This window comes from Canis lupus, chromosome 35 (assembly GCF_048164855.1).
Source record: "Canis lupus baileyi chromosome 35, mCanLup2.hap1, whole genome shotgun sequence".
NCBI classification, from domain to species: domain Eukaryota; kingdom Metazoa; phylum Chordata; class Mammalia; order Carnivora; family Canidae; genus Canis; species Canis lupus.
Genome location: NC_132872.1, coordinates 14,765,292 through 14,786,714, shown reverse-complemented (window position 1 = coordinate 14,786,714; position 21,423 = coordinate 14,765,292). Strand labels below are relative to the sequence as shown.

The 21,423-nt window shown below is 38.1% G+C and overlaps 1 protein-coding gene and 1 long non-coding RNA gene across 29 annotated transcripts in view; one reads left to right on the top strand and one right to left on the bottom strand.

Moving 5' to 3' along the window:
* Positions 1-7,962, bottom strand: part of LOC140625106 (uncharacterized) — a 30,876-nt gene extending 22,914 nt beyond the window's left edge. For 3 of the 6 annotated variants that reach the window (XR_012024476.1, XR_012024478.1, XR_012024477.1), the window contains exons 1-2: positions 7,806-7,962; positions 6,619-7,338 (exon numbers count right to left, since the gene is read on the bottom strand). This is a non-coding gene — a long non-coding RNA (uncharacterized lncRNA). Of the gene's footprint in view, positions 1-2,930; positions 3,083-4,876; positions 4,986-6,179; positions 7,339-7,805 lie in introns of those variants that run through there. The other 3 variants (XR_012024479.1, XR_012024480.1, XR_012024475.1) reach the window with 3 other exon arrangements.
* PHLDB2 (pleckstrin homology like domain family B member 2) overlaps positions 1-20,208 on the top strand; it is a 217,411-nt gene extending 197,203 nt beyond the window's left edge. For all 23 annotated transcript variants that reach the window (XM_072812385.1, XM_072812382.1, XM_072812378.1 and 20 more), the window contains 6 exons: positions 1,152-1,356; positions 10,590-10,680; positions 11,647-11,793; positions 13,651-13,870; positions 17,487-17,572; positions 18,387-20,208. In XM_072812385.1, coding sequence (XP_072668486.1) covers positions 1,152-1,356; positions 10,590-10,680; positions 11,647-11,793; positions 13,651-13,870; positions 17,487-17,572; positions 18,387-18,527 — 890 coding nt within the window. In that variant the 3' untranslated portion in view covers positions 18,528-20,208. The remainder of the gene's footprint in view (positions 1-1,151; positions 1,357-10,589; positions 10,681-11,646; positions 11,794-13,650; positions 13,871-17,486; positions 17,573-18,386) is intronic.
* The last annotated feature ends 1,215 nt before the right edge of the window (positions 20,209-21,423 follow it).

The window sequence follows — 21,423 nt, the reverse complement described above, 5'->3', positions numbered from 1 at the left end:
TGGATGTGGCTTCTGTTTTTGAATGGGAATGCTCAAATGACGGCTGAGGGAGCTGTTTGGAATCATTGTCCTCCTTTCACCCTCTGCCTGCTTTTTTGGCCATTGCATTGCGGATTAAAAGCCTCATTGAAGGTAGGTAGAGTGCAAGGAGAGAGGTGAAATTCAAATGGTCCAACCATAAACTCTTAATGGATATGGTAATAAATTTGATGAGGGGGAAAGAGATTGCAAAATGACTGTAGAGGAAGGTCTTTTTAGTGATTTGAGGAATTGGTTTAGCAGGGATCCTGCCCTGTTTCCTGCAGGTAAGGTAAATAGAGAATTGAAAGGGAGAAGAAATCAATTTGCATTGCCTCAAATCAGCCACCAGAGAGAGCAAGCCATAGCAACAATATTTTTGCTGCTGTTGATGTGAGTTCTACATTTTCCTGTGATTGGCTACCAACAACTAGCTGAGGGCTGACAGCTAAGGTGGAAAAAGAAGAGAGTTCTGTGTACGGTATTTAGGAGGAGGGTGCCCATTGGGAGGATTGTTGACTCTAAATGTTTGAAATAATGGATGGACAAGGAAAATTGAAAAAAGAATGAGAAAAAATGTGCAGTTTGGATTTTTACCAGATTAAAAGTGTTAGTGATAATATAAGCGAGATAGAAGATTCTTAAATTCTGTACCTAGATGGTCCACCTGCTATTTTATGACCAAATCAAGTGTTCTTTAAATTTACATCCTGCTGAAGGAGTAGCTGCCCTAAGACCCTTCTGTTGGTTGTCACCAGGAGTCATCTTGCTTCACTTGAACCCAGCTACTTTCAGAAGATACAGGGCCTTCAGTTGTGATTCTGTTTTGTCCTGGTTTTGCTTTGTCGTTTTAGTGTGCGCTGATGTATTCTTCTCAGTTGTACTGAGATGTGGGAATGGCAAAGGAAAGTGGGAGGTGATCCGCTGACTAAAAAGATCACTCCTAAGACCACTTGTTTGAAACTCTTGCTTGCACTGAGCATGATGCTGTGTCTTTGATCTTCTTGGCTTCAGAACAAATTAGACCAAGGTCCATGTTTCACAGGCAGATGTTTCGGGTTGCCCATTTGAGCCTCAGAAGATCTAAGGCTAGAAAGTGAAACATACTAACATATTTATGGCTCTTTCCTTAGGGTATAATCACCAACAGATGAGTGAAGGACAAAGGCAGAAATCTGAATTTTACAACCGCACGGCATCTGAATCAAACGTCTACTTGAACAGTTTCCACTACCCTGATCACAGCTACAAGGACCAGGCCTTTGATACTTTGAGCCTAGACAGCTCCGATAGCATGGAGACCAGCATCTCAGCCTGCTCCCCTGACAACATCTCTAGGTGAGATGACGTATTCACGGTTAAGGTTTCTGGTTTAGAAAAGCACCTGCTGGTTTCAAAGAGTAAAGTCATCAATTTGGGGTGATGTACATGTACAAGCCCAAACTTCTGAGACATAAACCGTCTACAGGGTGGAAGAGGGTTGAGTGTCGTGGCAGCCTTTCAAAGTGTTTTCTTTGTATCCTGTGTGACTTAGCCAGTCAGACATCATAAAATCCGTTTTTCTCCTTTACTCTATTTCTTTACATTTGAGTTCACGTGTATACTGTGCTTCCTCTGTTGGTTGACTTCAAGCCTCATTAGGTCTTCTTTTGATTGAATAAAGAAACAATTTCCAACAGCATAGTATGAACTTTGAAGGATTTCTTACACTTATGTTTCATTAGAAGGAAGACTTTAGCTGTTCCACATACTAGAATTTTTGTAAGGGTTTAACCATTCACATTTGGGTTCATACTTTGAGGCAAGCAAAGATGGTCTTAATGGAATTACTGCTAAAGGCACATCTAAAATATAGATCTAGTCATGGTACTCTGCCCCTTTGAAAGCTTTGATGATGCCCTACTACCCTTTGAGTAAAGTCATGCCCTAGAGTCTGCATTCTGGATCCATCCCGGCTCCTCATTCACTCTCTGCTCCTGATACACCTCACAGGGTTTCTTATTAATTGAGAGGGTGACGAATACTCAAATCTCTGTGCCTTTGACCATATTGGTCCCAGGCCTGGAATCAAGTAGTTCGTTCATTCATTCATTTATAGGTTCCTTATAGAGTGCTCCTATACAGCGTCTTATAGAGCACTTATAGAGTGCTCTAGAGTCAACAGTGGAGTGGAATTGGCTCATACTGGCTCTATACTCACACTAGCAAGTACCAAATTTGCATATTTCCCTCTATTTGCATATTTCCCTCTATCAGTAAAGTCATGTTGGTAGTTGGAAATTGGCCATGGTGGGAGTATTTACTCCCCATAAATCAACATTTGCTATGTATCAGGATTTTTATTTCCCTCCAGAGAGCTGATTTACCAGCACAACACTGTCTATAGTCAGTTTATCCTTCCATTTGTGTATTCACTCAATCTATACTTAATAAGCACTGGTAGTGTCTGGTATTATGAAATATCTTTACCATCTCCCTCCCCCTGTCCCATCTGAGCCTGGAGAAACTTTCCTTGTCCTTCAGGCTTAAACTTAAATTGGAAATTCATGAAAATTTCTCTTTTAGGGCCTTTTTCTTCTGTTTGCACTACAGTTGATTCTTTTATCTGTTATACCATTGATCACACTGCAGTATAAAATTTTTTCTGCAGTAATTAATTGGTGAATTCTTCAATGTCAAGGAGGATGTCTAAGTATCTTTTGGTTTCTACACTCAACAGAGATCTTAGCAGATAGTGGGTATTCACTGAGTTTTGGCTCAATAAATACTTCAGGATATAGTAAAATGGATATATTTCCAATTTGTTATTTTTTAAATTTTTGTTTGATCTATTTTAATCAGCTGAGAACCATTATGGTTAAGAAACATTCAATATTCAATAAGTGTTACTTGAGCATTTACGTATCCCAAATACAAATGTCCGCTTGGATAATTGCCATCAACAGAATTCCCTCTATTGGAAGGAAACCCAGCATGAAAGCAGGAATGCTCGTGCTATTTGGGTGATGGTCATGCTACTTGAAGCAGGTCACAGAATGTTCTTGGTCCTGAATTGCTTGCTAGTCTGTGAAATGGAAAGGTTGTTTCTTTAATACAAGACAATGATGGATTTTAAAACATTACGATGGAAAATTACCATCATATAAATAGAATTTATTTCTTTACAAAGATTTGAATAATTTGCTCTCTCCTCACCTACAATAAAAGAATGACAGAGACAGAGGGAAAGTAATACCAGCAAGGTGTACTTAGCTTTGGGTTATTTCATATTTCAAAATGAAAAGCATATGAAAGACCCAACTGTAACCAGACATTATAACTAGGAAATTTTAGGGCTGGGGGAAAAGGAGAAGAGGACAGATGCTACATTTTGTGGTAAATAAAGCATGCAGTATATTTTCATTTTGGCATTAATGGATTAAATATTAATATTATTGAATATATCAGAGAAGGAAAGGAGTCTCTGGGAAAAAATACTGAAGCAACAATGAGAATTGTATTGCTGCTTGTCACACGGGAATGACCTAAATTGAAAGAGGAGATTATGTAATGATAAAGAACAGGGCTTTTTAGGGTGACAGGGGGTCTCAGTTGGTTAAGCATTGACTCTTGATTTCAGCTCAGGTCGTGATCTCAGGGTCATGAGAATGAGCCCCGCATAGCCTCCGTGTGCAGCAGGGGAGTCTTCTTGAGATTCTCTCTCTCTTTCCTCCTCCTCTCCCCACAAAAATAAATAAATAAATAAATCTTTGTTTTGTTTTGTTTTTAAAGATAAAGCCTTTTGGGAGGCTACCATTATTATTTCAGGTTAGAAGGATTAATGTTTCATGTTAAATATTAGAAGATGCAGTATCTCATTTTTTAAGAAGTTTACTATGACTACTTGGGGGGATACACTTAAAAGTGTGGAAGGGTTGGGCAGCAAACCATCTGGCACTGAAGGTGCTCTGGTGACACTCGCTGCCCTGAACTTGTCCCAGCTGTGCCACCAGGTGCCGGGAGCTGACACTGTCAGAACAGAAAGCTTAGAAGTTTGAATACTTATTAATAGATGACAATAAACTGACTAATCACATGTGGTCTTTTGGATAACAAGACACAAGCGTCAGCAACCCAGCAACTATGATACCACAGTAGCAGGAGGAATAGAAGTGGGCATTAAGAGCGAGACTACAGGACGCAGCAGTTCAGATTCCCATTGTCAGAGGGACTCCTGTGCTTCTATGGCACTTTGTACTTAGTCCTTATTTTGAAAACAGCAGACTCTTCTTCCCTCTTCCCAAATAATTGTGAATATTTTAGACCAATATTTCTTTGGTGAACTCTTGATTGCTTGACCTTTTTATCTATTTTTTTAAAGATTTTTATTTATTTGACAGAAAGTGGGGGGGTGGGAGGCAGAGGGAGAGGGAGAAAGAATCTGAAGCAGTCTCCACACTGAACACAGAGCCCGAGGCTGGCCTTGATCCCAGGACCCTGAGATCATGACCTAAGCCAAAAAGGAGAGTCAGAAACTTAACCGACTGAGCCACCCAGGCGCCCCTATCTGTCCATTTTTGAGTTCATCTTTAGTAAAGAAATAGACTCTAAGCATTTTCCTCTCTCGGCATTTTTCCACTCCATGCCCTTTCCTCCCCTTCCAAAAATTGAAAGTAAGTATTCATCCCTTCAAATATTCACTCCCCATCTCTCATATTTAATTGTGATGAACACCAGTTGTGCAGCAGTGGCTATAGGAAATTATCCCAAAAGGATCCACTTGGATCATAATTACCAAGCATTACACATTCAGATCTGAACACTTAAGCACAGTGACAGGGCAAGAACTTAATTTTTTTTTAAGATTTTATTTATTTGTTCATGAGAGACACACAGAGAGAGGCAGAGACATAGGCAAAGGGAGAAGCAGGATCCCCACAGGGAGCTCGATGCAGCACTTGATCCCAGGACCCGGGGATCACGACGACCTAAGCCAAAGGCAGACGCTTGACCACTGAGCCACCCAGGTGCCCCAGAACTTAATTTATTTTTATTTGCTTGCCCAATTGCTTTTTCTTAAAATGATTTCCAGAGGTAGAGAATGAGAATGATTCCACTAAATACGCCTAATGAAAAGGACAGCATCACCGTAGTGCATTCCTGGCAGCTAGTTACACATGACTACGATCATTTTGTATATGTAGTTCATGCAGACCTGACCCAGTGGCTCTAGCAATCACAGATAACCAGTCACCATATTGGTCAGAAATTACCAATAGTATCTATTTTGTCGTGCTATCCGACCCTCTGAATGTCACACACACACACACACACACACACACACACACACACACACACCAAAAAAAAAAAAAAAAGAAGAAGTAGAAGAATCCAAAGTATAAGATACTTGTAAAAGGTTTGGTATTGAAAGGAGGAGAGAAACATTTTTCTTCTGTACCACCATCTATTTTTTTAAAAATACACACTACCCTAAGATCAGCTTGTACACAATCTTATGATGGACAAGAATATGGCAAACATCAGGCAAATAAGAAACTAATGTCTGGAATGTATATTATGACAACACATCCTTCATGAGAACGTTTTCAAGTCAGAAGAGAAAGAAAGGACTAAAACATGTTCTCTTTGTTAGATATTTTTTAAAGCTATGTATTAAAATATTCTGAAAGGATAAGTATATTAAAGATGTAATTCCAAGTATATTAAAGATGTAATTCCATGGTGAAATTCTAGCGTCAGAAACTTAGTCTTGTGGTTTATTATGTCACAGGAAGCCATTCGTGGAATTACAGAATTACTCAGAGTTAAGGGTACATTGGGCCCTTTGCTTTTTGTTGAGACATCATTTTTACGTCTACCAGTAAGTCACTTGAGTTAGGCAGTGTGTTTGCTTTTTCAGCATCATTACTCACACCAGAACAAACAAAAAGTTAAGAAAACAGGTCTTGGGTCATAGAAAACAGCAGCTGAGAGTCAATTCTGCATAAAACCCCTTTTCTGCTGAAATTACTGGCTTGGCTTAGACTGTGTAGTGTTCTGCATGCCGCCTACAATGATATGTTATTATCACAATTGCTATTACTAATTTCCTAAGCCCTGGCCTTGCACTCATACTTGGAGAAAATGTTAGGGAATTTGATCCTTCATTATAGCTTACGTACCAGCAGTGTGCATGTGGGGCAGGGAGCAGGACTGGCTGTGCAGTTGAGGGCAATCCGTGGCTGAACTTGGGTCTAAGGGATGCTTTAGTTCGAATTTCAGATGCTTCTGATTTGTTCATTTTTGGTAAAAAAGGTTGTATTCTGTTTTTTATTCTAGATAATCAACACCCAGTGTCTGCATTTTATTCTAGCAAGTTCTTCCAGAAGAGATACAGAAAACCAAAGTGATAGTAGAGGGACAGGGGCAGCCAACTGTCAAGGGGGACTGGGTGTTTCAAACCACATGAATATTGGTTAGGAAGGGTCAGAGGGCTTGTTGTGCTCTTGTAATATTCAAGGAGCTCATGAACAGAGAACGATTAGACATTTCATAAGGACTAATAATTTGCTGAAAGTACTTGAGAAGATTCATTGAAAATAAATATTCTGGGATACTTACTGGTTCTTCATTTAATGGCAATATCGGTGCACCAGTCACAGTCTTGGAAAAGTTTTGTGTGTCTTGATGAGGAATTTTGTTTTGTTCCAGTTAGTTTTGTTTTTCTTTCCTTACTTATTTCTTGTATGCCATTGTTCTTTGTCTTTCTAATTTTTTTCTGTCTTTGCCTTCGCCTATAAGGTGAATATTCTAAAAAGCCCCGAAAACCTCAAATCTGCTATTTAGATTCCTTCACCCTTGACGGGAGTGTTTTTTTTTTCTTTATGAATATGGTTTTTACCAAAATTGGTAGGATACAGAAAGAAATCTTCGTTGACAAAATAGCAGAACATCATTGAGTATGAAAGAATGTCAAAACTAGTCATCTTTATACTGTTAATGGCCCGATGACTCAGTAGCACCAGCATCCTTACAGGAATCACATGCAAGATCAGAAATTTTTGCCTACTTTTGAAGAAGGTCAGAAGTTGAAGCAATGGAAAGAAACATTACTCCTCATAATTCGGATGGGCTTGAGAAAACTATGATGAGTATTGTTCTATAAATCACCCACTATAAAGCTTATCTTCAGGGATTTCAGACTCTCCTTTTGCATGGCAGGTACTAAGAATTTCGCTTGCTGACATTTCTATCTGCCATGGATGCCATGGTATTGACAAGCCGAGACTTCTCCCTACATTCCTGTTGCAGCAGCCTGTGCTTTTCAGTGTAGGTGCAATCCTGACGGGACAAAAAAATAAAACTGGCAGTGACATAGTATCACAGAGCAGCAGAAGTTTTGCTAAATAAAAGTGGTTTACATGTCAAAGAAATATTAAAATCAAAGATAGCAAAAGCTGTAGAGAACAAGTAGGTGTCTGTGGATACAAATTATTTTTCTCAACAAAATAACCAAAATGGTCTTAAAAACATATAAAAGGTGGCTTAAAAAAATAGGTGACTTTAGGTGCCTAAAGGTTATTAAGACACGAGGTGGTAAATGTTAACATGTATTTTCTATCAAATGTTTTCAGAAAATTGAGTTCCTTTGGAGCAAAAGTTAAGATATTTATGTAAATATTGCCAAATAATGACTATCATTGGCAGAAACTTAATTATAAATATTAAAAAATAAATGGAAAACACCCTCAAAAATTCTAAAAAGTGAATAGAAATATTTGAAGACAAGCAACTATTTGAAAACTTACCCCCAGGATGTGCCCAAATTATAGATATATGAAAAACCATGGACTGAAAATATTTGTTTCTAACCAATTTCCAACCAATTCATCTGGATAGGTTTCAGGGTCATACCTAGGCCCAGTGCATGGAAGCTGTAGGAAGATTGATTTTGGTTCAACTTAAGTATCAACATTCTAAGAATGTTGTTCAAACAATGAAGGGATGGATACAGAAAGTTTTCTGTAACAACGCTCAGGCACAACCTAGATGAAAACAGTATGTTGTAGAAAAAACTGAAGAACAGATGGGGCTTAGACAATTGGTGAGTGCTTGTTTTTGTTTCTTTAGTTGGTGAGTTTTTAAGACCCGAGACTTAGTGGAATCAAATTATTTATTTACAAATCGATAGGAGACATACGACATATATACCTGTGTCTGTGACATATATGTCACAGAAAACACTATAGAATATAAACATGATACTCATCATGTTGAGCTGATGAGGTGTGCCACTTTAGCATCTATGATGTTGACTGTTCTCCGTAAAAAGACATACACTTTTAATTTGTGCAAAAATTAAAGATTTTTTTCTTTAATTCTTACGGATTGAAGAGAGCAGAACTTACCCTTTTGTACCACCCCAAACAGTCCATGGAAATGAACTGTTCTCTCTCTATAAGGAGAACACATCTGGATAAAAATTAGCCCAATGTAACCTTGCAAAGTAGGAGATTAGCTAAACTCCTAAAGATACAACATTGCTAAGGTTGACCCTTTCCCGGATGGATGCAGTTTGTAATGGGGCTGGGAGCACTGATCTTTTTTTTTTTTTTTTTTTTTTTTTCTAAAAAACAGTTTTTTAGAGTGGTTATGTAGGTTCAACAAAATTGAGAGGAAGGTACAGAATTTCCCATATACCCCATCTCCACACATATGCAGCCTCCCAGGTTATCCTCATGCCCCACCAGAGTGGTACATTCGTTACAACTGATGAACCCATGTTGATACTTTATTATCACCCAAAGTCCATAGTTTACAACTGGGTTCACATCTGATGTTGTGCATTCTCTGGGTTTGGACAAATGTAAAATGTCATATATCTCTCATCATAGTGTCATACAGAGGGTTCTCACTGCCCTGAAAACCCTGCGTGCTCTGATTATTCATCCCGCCTTCCCTCCCCCGACTTCAAACCGCTGGCCACCATGCATCTTTTTACTGTCTCCGTGGTTCTCTTTTCCAGAATGTTGTAAGGCTGGAGTCATACAGTATTTAGCCTTTTCAGATTGGCTTCTTTCACTTCGTAATATGCATTTAAGGTTCCTTCATGTCTCTTGCTTGCTAGCTCATTTCTTTTTAGTGCTAAATAATATTCCATGGTCTGGAAGTACTACAGTTTATTTTATTCATTTACCTACAGAAGGATATCTTGGTTGCTTCCAAATTTTGGCAGTTAGGAATAAAGTGGCTATAAAACTGCTGCTACTGATTTTAAAATAAACCATATATACTGTGGACATTTATCTCTGTAAAGGAATTTAGCTCTATGTGTGAAACATCCTAGGTTTGAGTTGATCAACAATATAATTTTGAGAGACTGTAACTAAGAATTATCCTTTTCATTTTCATATGAAGTCATTCTTATATAAATGCGTCTGACGTGAATCCCTTCTGTGTGACATGCTATAGAAGATACAGGCACAAAAGCCTCTCTGTCCCCAAGAGGGTCTAGAAAAGTGGACATATATTAAATGACTAGATAAATCTACATGCATAGGAAATAACTTTGGTTCTTTATAGCTGGAGCATCAGACTAAAGAAGTTTTGACCTAGGTCATGCCCTTTTTTCCAGAGCACTCAAATAAAATACAAGAGAAATGTAAGAGAAAAATAATAGTTTTTGGTTAATGTTAAACATTTCCAAGTTCTTTTCTTTGTCTTTTAGTTACTGACCCTAACTGTTCTTGCAGATTTTATACCTTTTAGTTTTTTTCTTTCACTTGTTATATAATGTCTTTCTCATTACATTTCTTTTGAAGCTCTTGAATCTCTTCAGAGGGGTTCCTCATCAGTATGGTAGATGAGTATTATTGACAAAACTAGCCATCACTCTTCTGCTGCATCTTTAAGAAAAGGTTTTTTTTTTTTTTTCTAATTGGCCTCATGATGTATGAAATAAAATATCCACATCTATGTATATTTTTAAATAATCTCTACACATAATGTGGGGCTCACGTCCATGACCCAGAGATGAAGAGTCACATGCTTTTCTAATTGCGCCAGCCAGGCTCTCCCTAAAATGTCCATATGTTTAAAGACATAGCAAAAAAGCAGCTGAGGACACATATTTCCAAACCAAATAAAGTGACTTCAAACCATAGGTGTCATCTACATAGAACTTTGGTGATAGGCTTATTGGTCTGATATGTCTGAACGATTAAAGTAACAAGAAAGCCTCCCATGGTCCATAATTTTTAGACTCTGGAAAAAAGCATTTGGAGAACATGCTCTGTAAGATTTTGGGTTTCTTTATTTATGAGTAAAGCACTCTTCTTTGGTATTATTTTCCTTGCCTATATTTTGTGTCCTAAACTGAGGTAAATCAATGGCACCTACAATTTTCAGAGCTGAATTGACTTGCCTGTTCAGGTGAATGACTCTCCTAAGTAACATCCTTTAAAATGACATTGGATCGTATCATACCCCTCCCCAGGACTGGTGTGTGCACGTGCCTGTGCATGGACGCGTGTGTATTTCAAGAGACGTCAATCTCCAACAGTATTCTTAAAAGGCTTTTGTGTTCTCTTCAGTGCCAGCACTTCAAATATTGCCAGAATAGAAGAAATGGAGAGACTTTTGAAGCAGGCTCATGCAGAGAAGACCCGGCTGCTTGAATCCAGGGTAGGCATAATGTCTTTATGCCAGAGGTCGGTGAGAACGGTTCCAACTGCCCTGCACTTGACAGGAAATTATCCTTGGACCTTAAGAAGCAATATAATCTTGGAGTAGTCACTCAACCCTTTTGGCCTCATTTTTTTCATCTGAAAAGTAAAGGTGTTAGGATTTCTAAGCCTCCTTGCTGCACTATAGTTTTCTTGTGATTTAAAATACATATAGTGTCAACGTGGACCCAAAGCAGTGCTTATTATTGTATTTTCCCTTTGATGGCCACTTTGCCTCCCAGGGAACCAGGAGGAATGTCATGTCTATATGTACTCCCCCTTTCTTGCCAGCTTGTGTGCTGTTGTAATACTTAAAATCCCACATTATTGTGACTGTATCTCAAGCCCAAATCTGAACTTCCTTAGGAATCCCCCCAAATGCCTTTGCATCCTGCCTTAAAGGGCCCCTCCTTTCCTCTTCTGACTTCCTCGTGGGCTTCCTCTGCGACCTTTGGCCAGGAAGCCACAGAGCAACAAAGGAACCAGAAGGACCAGGACTGATGGCCTTCACTTAGAAGATGGTCCCTGCAAGGAGGGCTAACGCCCAGACTAGTATTGGGTGACAATTTGTGACCCTTCTTATAAACAGGAGCGTGGTGGTCATCTGTATGAAATGACTGAATACCACAAGCTGGATTTTCACTTAATATTCAGTTGTGAATACACATTATGTGTAGAGTTAACATTCAATTAAATGTTGCAGTTGCCTTTCTGATGTGGGATGATTTCGAAAACTATGTGAGAGGTGATTTTTTTTTCACCATCAAAATATTTATTAAAACCAAAGCAGGATGGAAGAGGTTATTTTAATCCAGCTGGTATATTGTTAGAGCCCGGGCTACAAAACCAACTGGAGAGAAATTTCTGTTCGTTGGAAGCATTCTAGTATAACCAGCCTTTCTTAAAATTTGTTCTGCAAATTTAGGAACGGGAAATGGAAGCCAAGAAACGAGCCCTGGAAGAAGAAAAACGACGCCGAGAACTTCTGGAAAAACGATTGCAGGAAGAAACTAGCCAGAGGCAGAAGTTAATTGAGAAGGAAGTAAAAATAAGGGAGAAACAGAGAGCACAGGTGGGTCAGTGGGTCCGGATGGGTTGGAATAGGCTGCCCCCTGGTGGTCATTCTGTAGAAGACGGCCGAGCTGTGTCCCGCTGCCTTTCCCTGCACCTTGGAACCACAAGAGGCAGATGGGGGTTCAGAGACAAAAAATAAAAAAATAAAAAAAAATAAAAAAAATTGTGTCTTTATCTCAAAACTGATTGAGATCTACAGACCAAATGACACTTTTCTCTACTCCTGCATGGAACATTTTAATGGGAGAAGCATTTTTTCTGCTACCCGTTTTTTGCGGTATACTTCAAAGAAGCATGGTTTTCTAGCAGCTTTGAAAAAATGCAGCTGGACTTGCTACTGAAAACAAATAAAACCCTTTGGCTGAAGAAGAGAAAGGGTTCTATTAAGCCATTTTTGGAAGCAAACACGCCAGAACAAAATAATTTTACCAAACCAATTTCTTGGTAGTGTTCGTGGGCTTTTTGGTTTTGTTTTTGTTTTTCTAACCACTGTAGGTATTGTCACACGTGGCCCCTTTGCCACAGCTGTCCACACATGTTTGTGCAAGGTTACCGGACTCAAGCAAAACTCAGGCAACCCACCCACTTCCTTAAACTTCCTGACCTGCTTATCATAGAGTCTGAATTTCTGTCACTAAAGCTGCTTACGTAATATATGTTTGCTGAGGAACTAAAATATAATTTTTTGCAGTGCCATTTGACTTAGAGTTCAAACCCATATTGCCAAGGCTTACTAGACTTCATAAAAGGTGCCATTTCTCTTATTCTTTATAGCTGGCAGCAGTTTGATAGCACAGCAGTGAGAGTCTATTTTGAAGACTCTGTGCTTTGAGGTATCAGTAAGTGTGACATCTGTCTGAAGTCAAGTACCCCAGAATCAAAGGCAAGATATTGAAGGAAAAATACAAGGGAAAACTTGTTCATTTTATTTCATCATGTCAACCCTCTGCCAAATCGTGATTCACAGTGAAAATCATCCATGCCTGTTTGGCATTTTGAAGCTAAACCAAATAGCATAATTCTATTTTAATCCTAATTATAAGGTTTGCCTCCAAGTATATAATTAGGTCATTTTCCCCAGGCCAGAGGGGTAGGGTTATTTAACAGAATAAACTAAAAAACCATTTTAGAAATATGACCCATGGTGTTACATGCTTCATAGATTACATGAAACTTTCCTCCAGCCATAGTAAAATGTAAGATATCTATGTACACCTTGTCCATATGTGTTCATTGGACAGCTCATGGAGTATAGCTTTGATTCTGCTTCTTACCTTATTTTAGCTTCACTTTTCAAAGCGTACATTTCTGCCTTCAGTTTCTATGAGAGAGTATGTGTAAGCCGATGTGTACAGCTTTGGGATATCTTGCTCGGGGTCGGGGGGTGGTATGCTTACTAAATAATGTTTACCAATCAGGTCATGTCTGTTAGGTTGTATAGATGGAAGTCTGGGGAACTTCAGAGAGAAGGAATCGTCATCTGTAGGAGGCAGCCCAGGGAACTTCAGGCCTCGTATGATTCCCTGTTTCTAAGTGCTAAGTACCTAGTATAAACCTCAGGTTATTAACCTGAGCATCTTGCCATTTTCTCATCTGTCCATTTCAAGGAGTAGAATCTATTCACCTGACTTTATCCGCCCCTCACCCCCCCATCTCCCCCACTGTGTATCGTAGCATCCTTCTTAAAATACTATGCACTTTTTAAACTCCAAAGGATAATGTGTATCTTAAATTCTCATAATCACATGAACATTTTAATGCTTAGGCTTTTCAGTTCATGTCCACTCGTAAACATCTGTGACCTTCAATGACGCAAATAATTAGCTATATATGACATGGGTCTGTGCCTTTCCAGGCTCGACCTCTGACACGCTATCTGCCCGTCCGGAAGGAAGACTTTGATTTGCGAAGCCACGTAGAGACTGCTGGCCACAACATTGATACCTGTTATCATGTATCAATCACAGAGAAGACTTGCCGAGGATTCCTTATCAAAATGGGTGGAAAAATTAAAACGTGGAAAAAACGATGGTTTGTTTTTGATCGGAACAAGCGCACATTCTCTTATTATGCAGGTGAGTGATTTAAAAAAAAAAAAAGAAGAAGAAGAAAACCCTAAATGATCTTTTCAAACCAGGAACTCTCTGTTAAAGAGCAAAGGTGATAAATGTCAGTATGAATGGGTTGATTGGTAAGTAACAGAGTTGATGACAATCTTAGCTTAGGTATATATTATTTTATATTCAGGTTATATAGTCCCCGTGATATGAAGATCTTCTCTAGAAATAATAAAAAAACTATGTTATTTAAAAACTATGAATTAGTCTATTCTAGTTCTGAAATAAGCTGAAGTCCAAATAAGTAGTAAATGGAATTTATCTTTTTAGACAAAAATATTGACTTTTAAACTGCAAGGCTAGGATAAAAGGTTGCCGTTTATTTATTTATGGTCCTCTGCCCTATTTAAGTCACACACAATTAGGCAGCCTTAGCTGACAGTCACTCAGCTAGAGTTTATAAACGAGAATGGTTCCTGAAGCAGAGAATAAAGCTCATCACTGAACAAGCGAACAAGTATTTATGAAGTGACTGAAATCTTTTTGGATTCTTTAAATGGTGGATTATGAGAAATATACCCTATTGAATCTAAAAATACAGGAATATGTATGTAACTGCTTATTAAGACTTATTAAGAAGCCTCCTGGGTCACATATGAAACATGACCATTGTCGGCACAGGTGTAGCTCTGTCCTCTTCAACAACCAAAGAAAAGTAGTACCACCCCAGAGCTGATGAAGAGACCCTTCTCTCTGGCGATGGTACCAACATTTATGTGCATTGTCAAAAATTGTTATATCACTGTAATCAATGAGAAATAACAGTCCAGTCACTTAATCTATAGTGTGAGGTCAGGATATGTTTATGAAGAGAAGGGGGAGTGACCAAGAAGCATGTGGAAGAAGGGAAACACTGGCTGTGGGACCCCAGAATTGGCGTGTGCAGGGGGTAGGGTGTGTACCTTTCAGTTAGGAGCTCTTTGGTGGGGCTCCAGTTAATGCAGTGGCTAGCGGCCTGAAGCGAACTGCCTAACCCTTAGGGCTGGCTTCCCTGCTTGCCTCTCTCGGGCTTTCTGAAAATCCAGAGATGTTCTCTTCAGTTGTACAACAGAAAAGATGCTAGTTTAATGAGAAATGCCAATTTAGTGTCTGCAAAAATCCATAGACAAAACTTTGCCTCTGTGATAATCTCCCCAACCTCTCACCCAGAATTGTCCAAAAATAAAATTCTCATTATTAACTTCAGACAGAACAGCTTCACTCTTCAATTCTCTGAGAGCCTCGTCTCTTGGTCAGTTACTCAATTCTCGCTCCTTCTGACCATGTCAATGCATTTTTCCAAATTCAAACTTCTTGGTGATTTGTTTTTGATTTTTTTTTTAAGAACCAAAACCTTTTTGGTATATGAATGATGACTCAGAACAGTCTTACATAAGAAAAGCAAAAATAATATTTCATTCAGCTTTTTAATATGTAGATCAAATATGTATACGACTGACCAGTGAGTCCTAGTTGGACAAACGCTGTTCATTTGGCTGTTTCCAGCCATCATTGGCTGGTCTGCTCCCCGCACTCCCACCCCCACTCTCCCCAGACATCACTAAGTGCGGGTCCACAGGAGGCCATACAGATTGCAGTTCAGGCTGGACTTGACCCCACAGGCGCCACGGCCCTTCCACTGGTGGTGGGGTAGAAAGGCACCGTGTTTGCAAAAGGAGCTGTAGTGGTGACAAGAGCCCAAAGTCTTGACAAGAGCCAATCGTGCCCTTGGCCTCCTGCATATATTAACTGGATAACCTTACAAGAATCTCTAAAGAAAACAGAGACACAGAAAACATATCTGTAAATTGATGGGATAATGCTATGGAAATTGAATGATAAATAGCTTTATCGTGTCGGTTCACAATAGCATTATTGATTCTCTTAGTTCACAATGTCCTTGTGAGGCCAGTATTTTTTTAGAGCTCTTGCCCATATAGGAAGTGCCCTCTAAACAAAAGTTTCATTCCCCAGTTTTCTGCCTCCTTGAAACACTGATACGATTTGCTTTTATCTTCAGATTTTGTTTTACATTTGTTTTCAGAAAATAAAGTGTTAACTGTATTCCCATTAATAGTTGCAGAATCCTTCAGAATTGAGAGATACACTGACCTCTTTCACAGAAATTGATTGGAACCCACTGAACGTGGCATTAATTAAAACAGTTTCCTGAGGAGGAGCAAAACAAACAAACACATGCAACTATGGCCCATGGTCAAACATGGGCAAGTAACTTAGAGAAATGCGGAGTTAAATGTCATTTAACAGCTTTTATTTTCCACTGAATTTATCGGGGCTGTGGTTTTTTAGACTAGCTTCTCATTGTTGAAAAAAAAAAAGACATTCATGAGTAAAAATCTTAAAAATAGAACAAAAGTCTAATGAAAGTCTCTTTGGCATCATAAAAGTTGTAACCTTTTCCCATTGTCAAGTCTAAAAAATCTTTGCAGATTTACTCTATTCATTTATATATATTTTCAGTATATATATGAATTCTTTCTTCTTTAATTGGGGCCAAATTATTCACTTTCTTCCTTTTTTCACATAACAGTATTTCAAGATTTTTCTCTGATGAGTATATGCAGATCTAATCTTTTCAGTGGCTTTGTGAATTCCACTGTATGGCCAGTCTATAGTTGAATCAGTTCCCTGTTAAAATTCAATCAGATTTTTTGCAGCTTTCTGCTATAATGAACACAAATCCATTTGCATGAGTAGCTCATATACAATAACGTTTTAGGAATGGAATTGCTGAGTGAGAGGATTTTTTGCATTTTTAATTGGTTTGTTTTCCCAAACTGCCTTCCAAAAGCTTTCTGATTTGCCCTTCCACCAGCAGGATATGATAGTCTTTTTCTTTGCAGCCTCATCCGTGCCTTTAAAATTCTTTAGTACGCTCACATACATTTATGATCTTTGCGAAGTTTGACTTACAAAATATTTCAAGAAGGTATTAGATCACAGAGTGTTGCTGTTTAGTTAGTGGTTTCGTTGGTTGGTTGTTTTATTTTACTTTTGTTTGGTTTTTATGGCAAATTTGATGAAATCTTAGAAACGGTTTGGAAAAATGTTGCATTGAGAGGACCTTAAATCTTTGACATGAAACTCTACTGGGAACAGGAGAAAAAGCATGCTGGACAAGAAATTCATAGGAAAGAAATATCAGTAGATTATTTATTTTAAATTAGAAAAAACAATCCTTCTTACAAATTTCATTACAACAGTGCTACATATTAATGTTTCCATGACAACCACTGTTTTGGAGAATGTGGGGAGATAATTTGTATCAGTGTCAGTGGTGTTTTTAGACTTTGCAAGCTAACTTGAGTATTGGTAATTCTGAGTTGTCTTTTGACTGCAGATTCACTGGAGAACCTTGGGCAAAGTCAATTAGTCCCTGAGATTTGGGCTGATAATTACTTTCTTTTCTTGTTTTTTTCAGTATAGAAACTGGGCTAATGCCTTCACCTAAATTATCCAAATTAATCTTAGGTAATTTAAAAGCTAGATCAATATTTTAATAATTATAATGCAATTATAATGTTTTCAGTCTATCGGTGGTGATAAGGTATTTTAACACCATCTATTATTTCAGACAAGCATGAAGCTAAATTAAAAGGAGTAATATACTTCCAAGCTATTGAAGAAGTATATTATGATCACCTCAAGAACGCTAATAAGGTAAACACTGATTTTCAGATTTCTATCATTGAATTCATAATTAAGTTGGGAAAAAGATGTGTTTTGAACTCCAAGCAATTTAGATTGTTGTTCTGACATAACTGATTGATATAATCTTAATGGTTCTAGTAAACAAACGTAGAAGTAATTAATATAGCTGATCTTTTGTGGAAAAAAAAAAAGTCATGGTGAAATGAGAAAATCTTCTTCTGGACATATTTGTTTTTTAAGATTTTATTTATTTATTTGAGAGAGAGAGCATGAGCAGGAGGCAGGGGAGGGCCAAAGGGAGAGGAAGCAGATTCCCTGCTGAGCAGGGAGCTGGATTTGGGGCTCAATCCCAGGACCTGATCATGACCTGAGCTGAAGGCAGACAGACACCCAACCAACTGAGCCAGCCAGGTGCCCCTAGAAGATCCTGTTAAGTGATTTTTTGTGAGATTCTAAAAGGAGATACTACTTGGTTATAAGGAAGAATCTTAGCAGGGCTAAGAAGGAGAGCTATTATTTATTGAGCTAGAGCTCAATATTGAGCTAGGTACCCAGCTAGAGCTTTCCCTACAAAGTAGCTAAGAGGATTGATCAGTGAGCTCTCTGTATGAGATTTCTGGTGCAGAAAGGCCAAAAAGATAGTCAGCCTTGAGAAAAGGAGTTGGAAGTGGGGTTATAGGTTCTACTAGAGCAAAAGTAACACCAATTTAGACTTCTACAAATTAGAACTTTTAAAGAGGAAGAGGCCCTCACATATATCTGTATTATTTAATGTAATTTCAGGACGTTAACTTCCCATTCTTTTTCCTTTTTTGGTTTTTAGAGTCCTAATCCATTACTCACCTTTAGTGTCAAGACCCATGACAGAATTTATTATATGGTTGCGCCATCGCCGGAAGCCATGCGGATCTGGATGGATGTTATAGTTACTGGGGCAGAAGGTTACACCCACTTCTTACTGTAGCGAACTGGTGCAACAGTCTACTTCAGGGCGACTGCAATAACCTCTTACAAGAATGAAGCCATATTCAATCCCAGATGAAAAGACCCAATAGACCCATCCCTTTAACCGTGTATACTCGGAACTCCTTTTATATTAACAGGAAGTCACTTATAAAAGAGAAAAAGGGGGTTTTAACTCAAAGCTTCATGATAAATAGCAAAAGGACCGAAGCACCTATGAGGAAAAAAAAAATACTATTTTGGTAAATAGCATCACTTATAGGAACATTTCTTACAAACTATTTTTTATCGATTGTTTACTTTGGTGAAATAAACTGAATGGTTTACAAAATGTATGTACTTGGAAATACGAAATTATTTTAGCACCCCAGTTATTGGCATTGACATTATTAGTTATCAACTGTTTCCTAAAAAGCAGTTTTCTGAAGGTTATTTTATAAATAGAAGCAAATAAGAGTTTGGAGGGGAATATATTTTAGGAGAAGTTTTGCCCTAATTATTAAGTACTGCACCTAAACCAAAGACTTGATATGACTTCTGTTTAATAGTGGTAGTTTCAGGTGATGAACCGCATTTAGTGTTACTCTACATTTTAAAATGGTACTTTGATGCCATCAGATGTCCAGGAAGTTGACTCTGAAGAGTTACCTCTGGTATAAGCTACTGTACATATATAGCAAATCACTTTTTGTAAAAGAAGAAAAGACAAAAAGTTGTGTGTGTTAAACAGGAGCAGTCTTATTAGACAGACATTCTGTCACTTTGAGCAATTTAAAATAAAATACTTCATGTTTTGCTAAAGATTTCTCCATTCCCAGTGCTGAGAATAAAAGTACCCAGGGGCTGATTTCCTTTAGGTTGTCCGTTTCCTCTTTGCTGTGGAACACACCCATTAATTGCAGCCTCACGTAAGGTAACGATGAAATCAGAGCTCTGTTTTCACCAAAGAACAGACCAATTAAAATCCTTATTTACGGAGGTAGCGTAGTTCTATAAAAAAGAAAATGAACTTTGACTAATGTTCTCTGTAATGTACTATTTTATTATGTATTTCTTTACAATTGGGCTTTGTTTGGGAGTTAAATCAATTTTTGTTGAATGAAATGACTTCAGGCAAGTCTCTTTTATAACAGTTTTTCAGTGCCATTTATCCTGGTTTGTCATGTTGTGTGTATTTGCAAATATGAACGTACTCTTTCCGAAAAGTTGGCAAATGAATAGAAGTAGAAAATAATGGCTTTGCTTACTAGTACGAGATGAAATGATGAGATTGGCAGCGTCCATAAAATCTTTGTCAGACTTGACGGGGTACAATTTTTAAAAATTTGCAGTGTGAGCTGTATACATGTTGCCAATAAATAGATTTTCCAACTGGATGACACATGATTTTACTTGAACAGTGGAGGACAAAGTCATGATTGCAAGAGACATTTTGATAATATGTTTTCTCAGAGATCACCCCTAAACCCTGTAATGATCTAAAAGAGTGAAATGCAATTGCTAAAATTTTGTTGGTTAATATAAAGATACGGCTTTTCTGTAATGTACTTTCTTCATAGGATTATAAAGATATTCTAATCAGCATTATATCTTGCATGATGTAGTAAACCTTTTAAAAATGTGTGTTAAAATATGTTGCGTATGGATTAAAACGTTGACCAGATTTCACATTTGAAAATAAACTCATCTCTCTTTAGGAGTATACCTATTGGTGACATGACAGGGGATGGATTAATCAGCAAAAGTCAATTGTGAATCTCCACAAAATGATGTTTGCTAACATTATGATTTGTAGTTTTATAAACTGAAGTGATGATCTCTGGTCACATTCCTGTTGCTAACAAAGTGAGCTAATGCCTGACAAATGTGACATCTTCCTGTCTTTTTGCAAAGACGCAATTGTTACTGGGGATTTCAAGGACTGTGCTTGCTTCTCTGCCAGGGAAAAAATCATGCTGGTGTGAAGTAAAGGGCTTTACTTGATGGTCACCTCATTTGTCTCCCTGGACTAAGGCAGCAGATTTCAGAGAGAGACACTGGCCCTGAACAATATGGCCTATCACTCCTGTTAATGAAGGCAATACTGACAGTGGATATGAAACAAATTGGTTTACTTCAAACCCATCACTGTGGATAAAAGCATCTTGACTTGACACTGGCCACAATTTTTCCTGATTTGTTATATGAATAAGGGTGGACAGAGAAAACAATCCATGGATTTCCCTGCTTTTTTTGTACAGTGCTTTTCCCACTGTGGGGACAGATTAGATTATTTTCTTCATTTTGTTGTACATAAAATGCAAGACAATCAGCAAAAATAAAGGGACAGAATGAGGACAGGAATGATCGAGAAGACTTGCAGTTATCCAAAAACCACAGTGAGAAATATTTATTATTAAGATAAAAGGGATAGTGAAGTGACGTGCATGGTGTACCACTGTAGCGATTTTGTTCCTTTGGAGTCTACAATGGGTCTAATGGAGAACTGGCACAACAGCTCAACAACTTTTGGAATGTGTCCTGAAATCAAGCAGCCCTCCTTGCAATCTATTTCTGGCACTACACCACTCAAGACAGATCTATTTAATTTTTAATTATCCAACATTTTTAGTATGTCCCAATAAGACAAGTTCTCAAGACTCCAAAGATGGGCCGGATTCACTATAAGCAAACTTTGCACTTACCTCCCGCTCCATTCATTGCTCCAAACTTTATGACAACATACTAACGTGACTTTCCTTAAGTATTATACCAGTCACAGTAATCTGAAGTAGAAATAAACGAGTTGATGAGTAGAAAAAAACCTGTTGGTGCCGACAGAGGCCCCCAGGACTAATTTGAAGGGTGCCAGAGCTAAAATTCAGAAACCCTTGTACAATTGATGCAACCATTTTTCT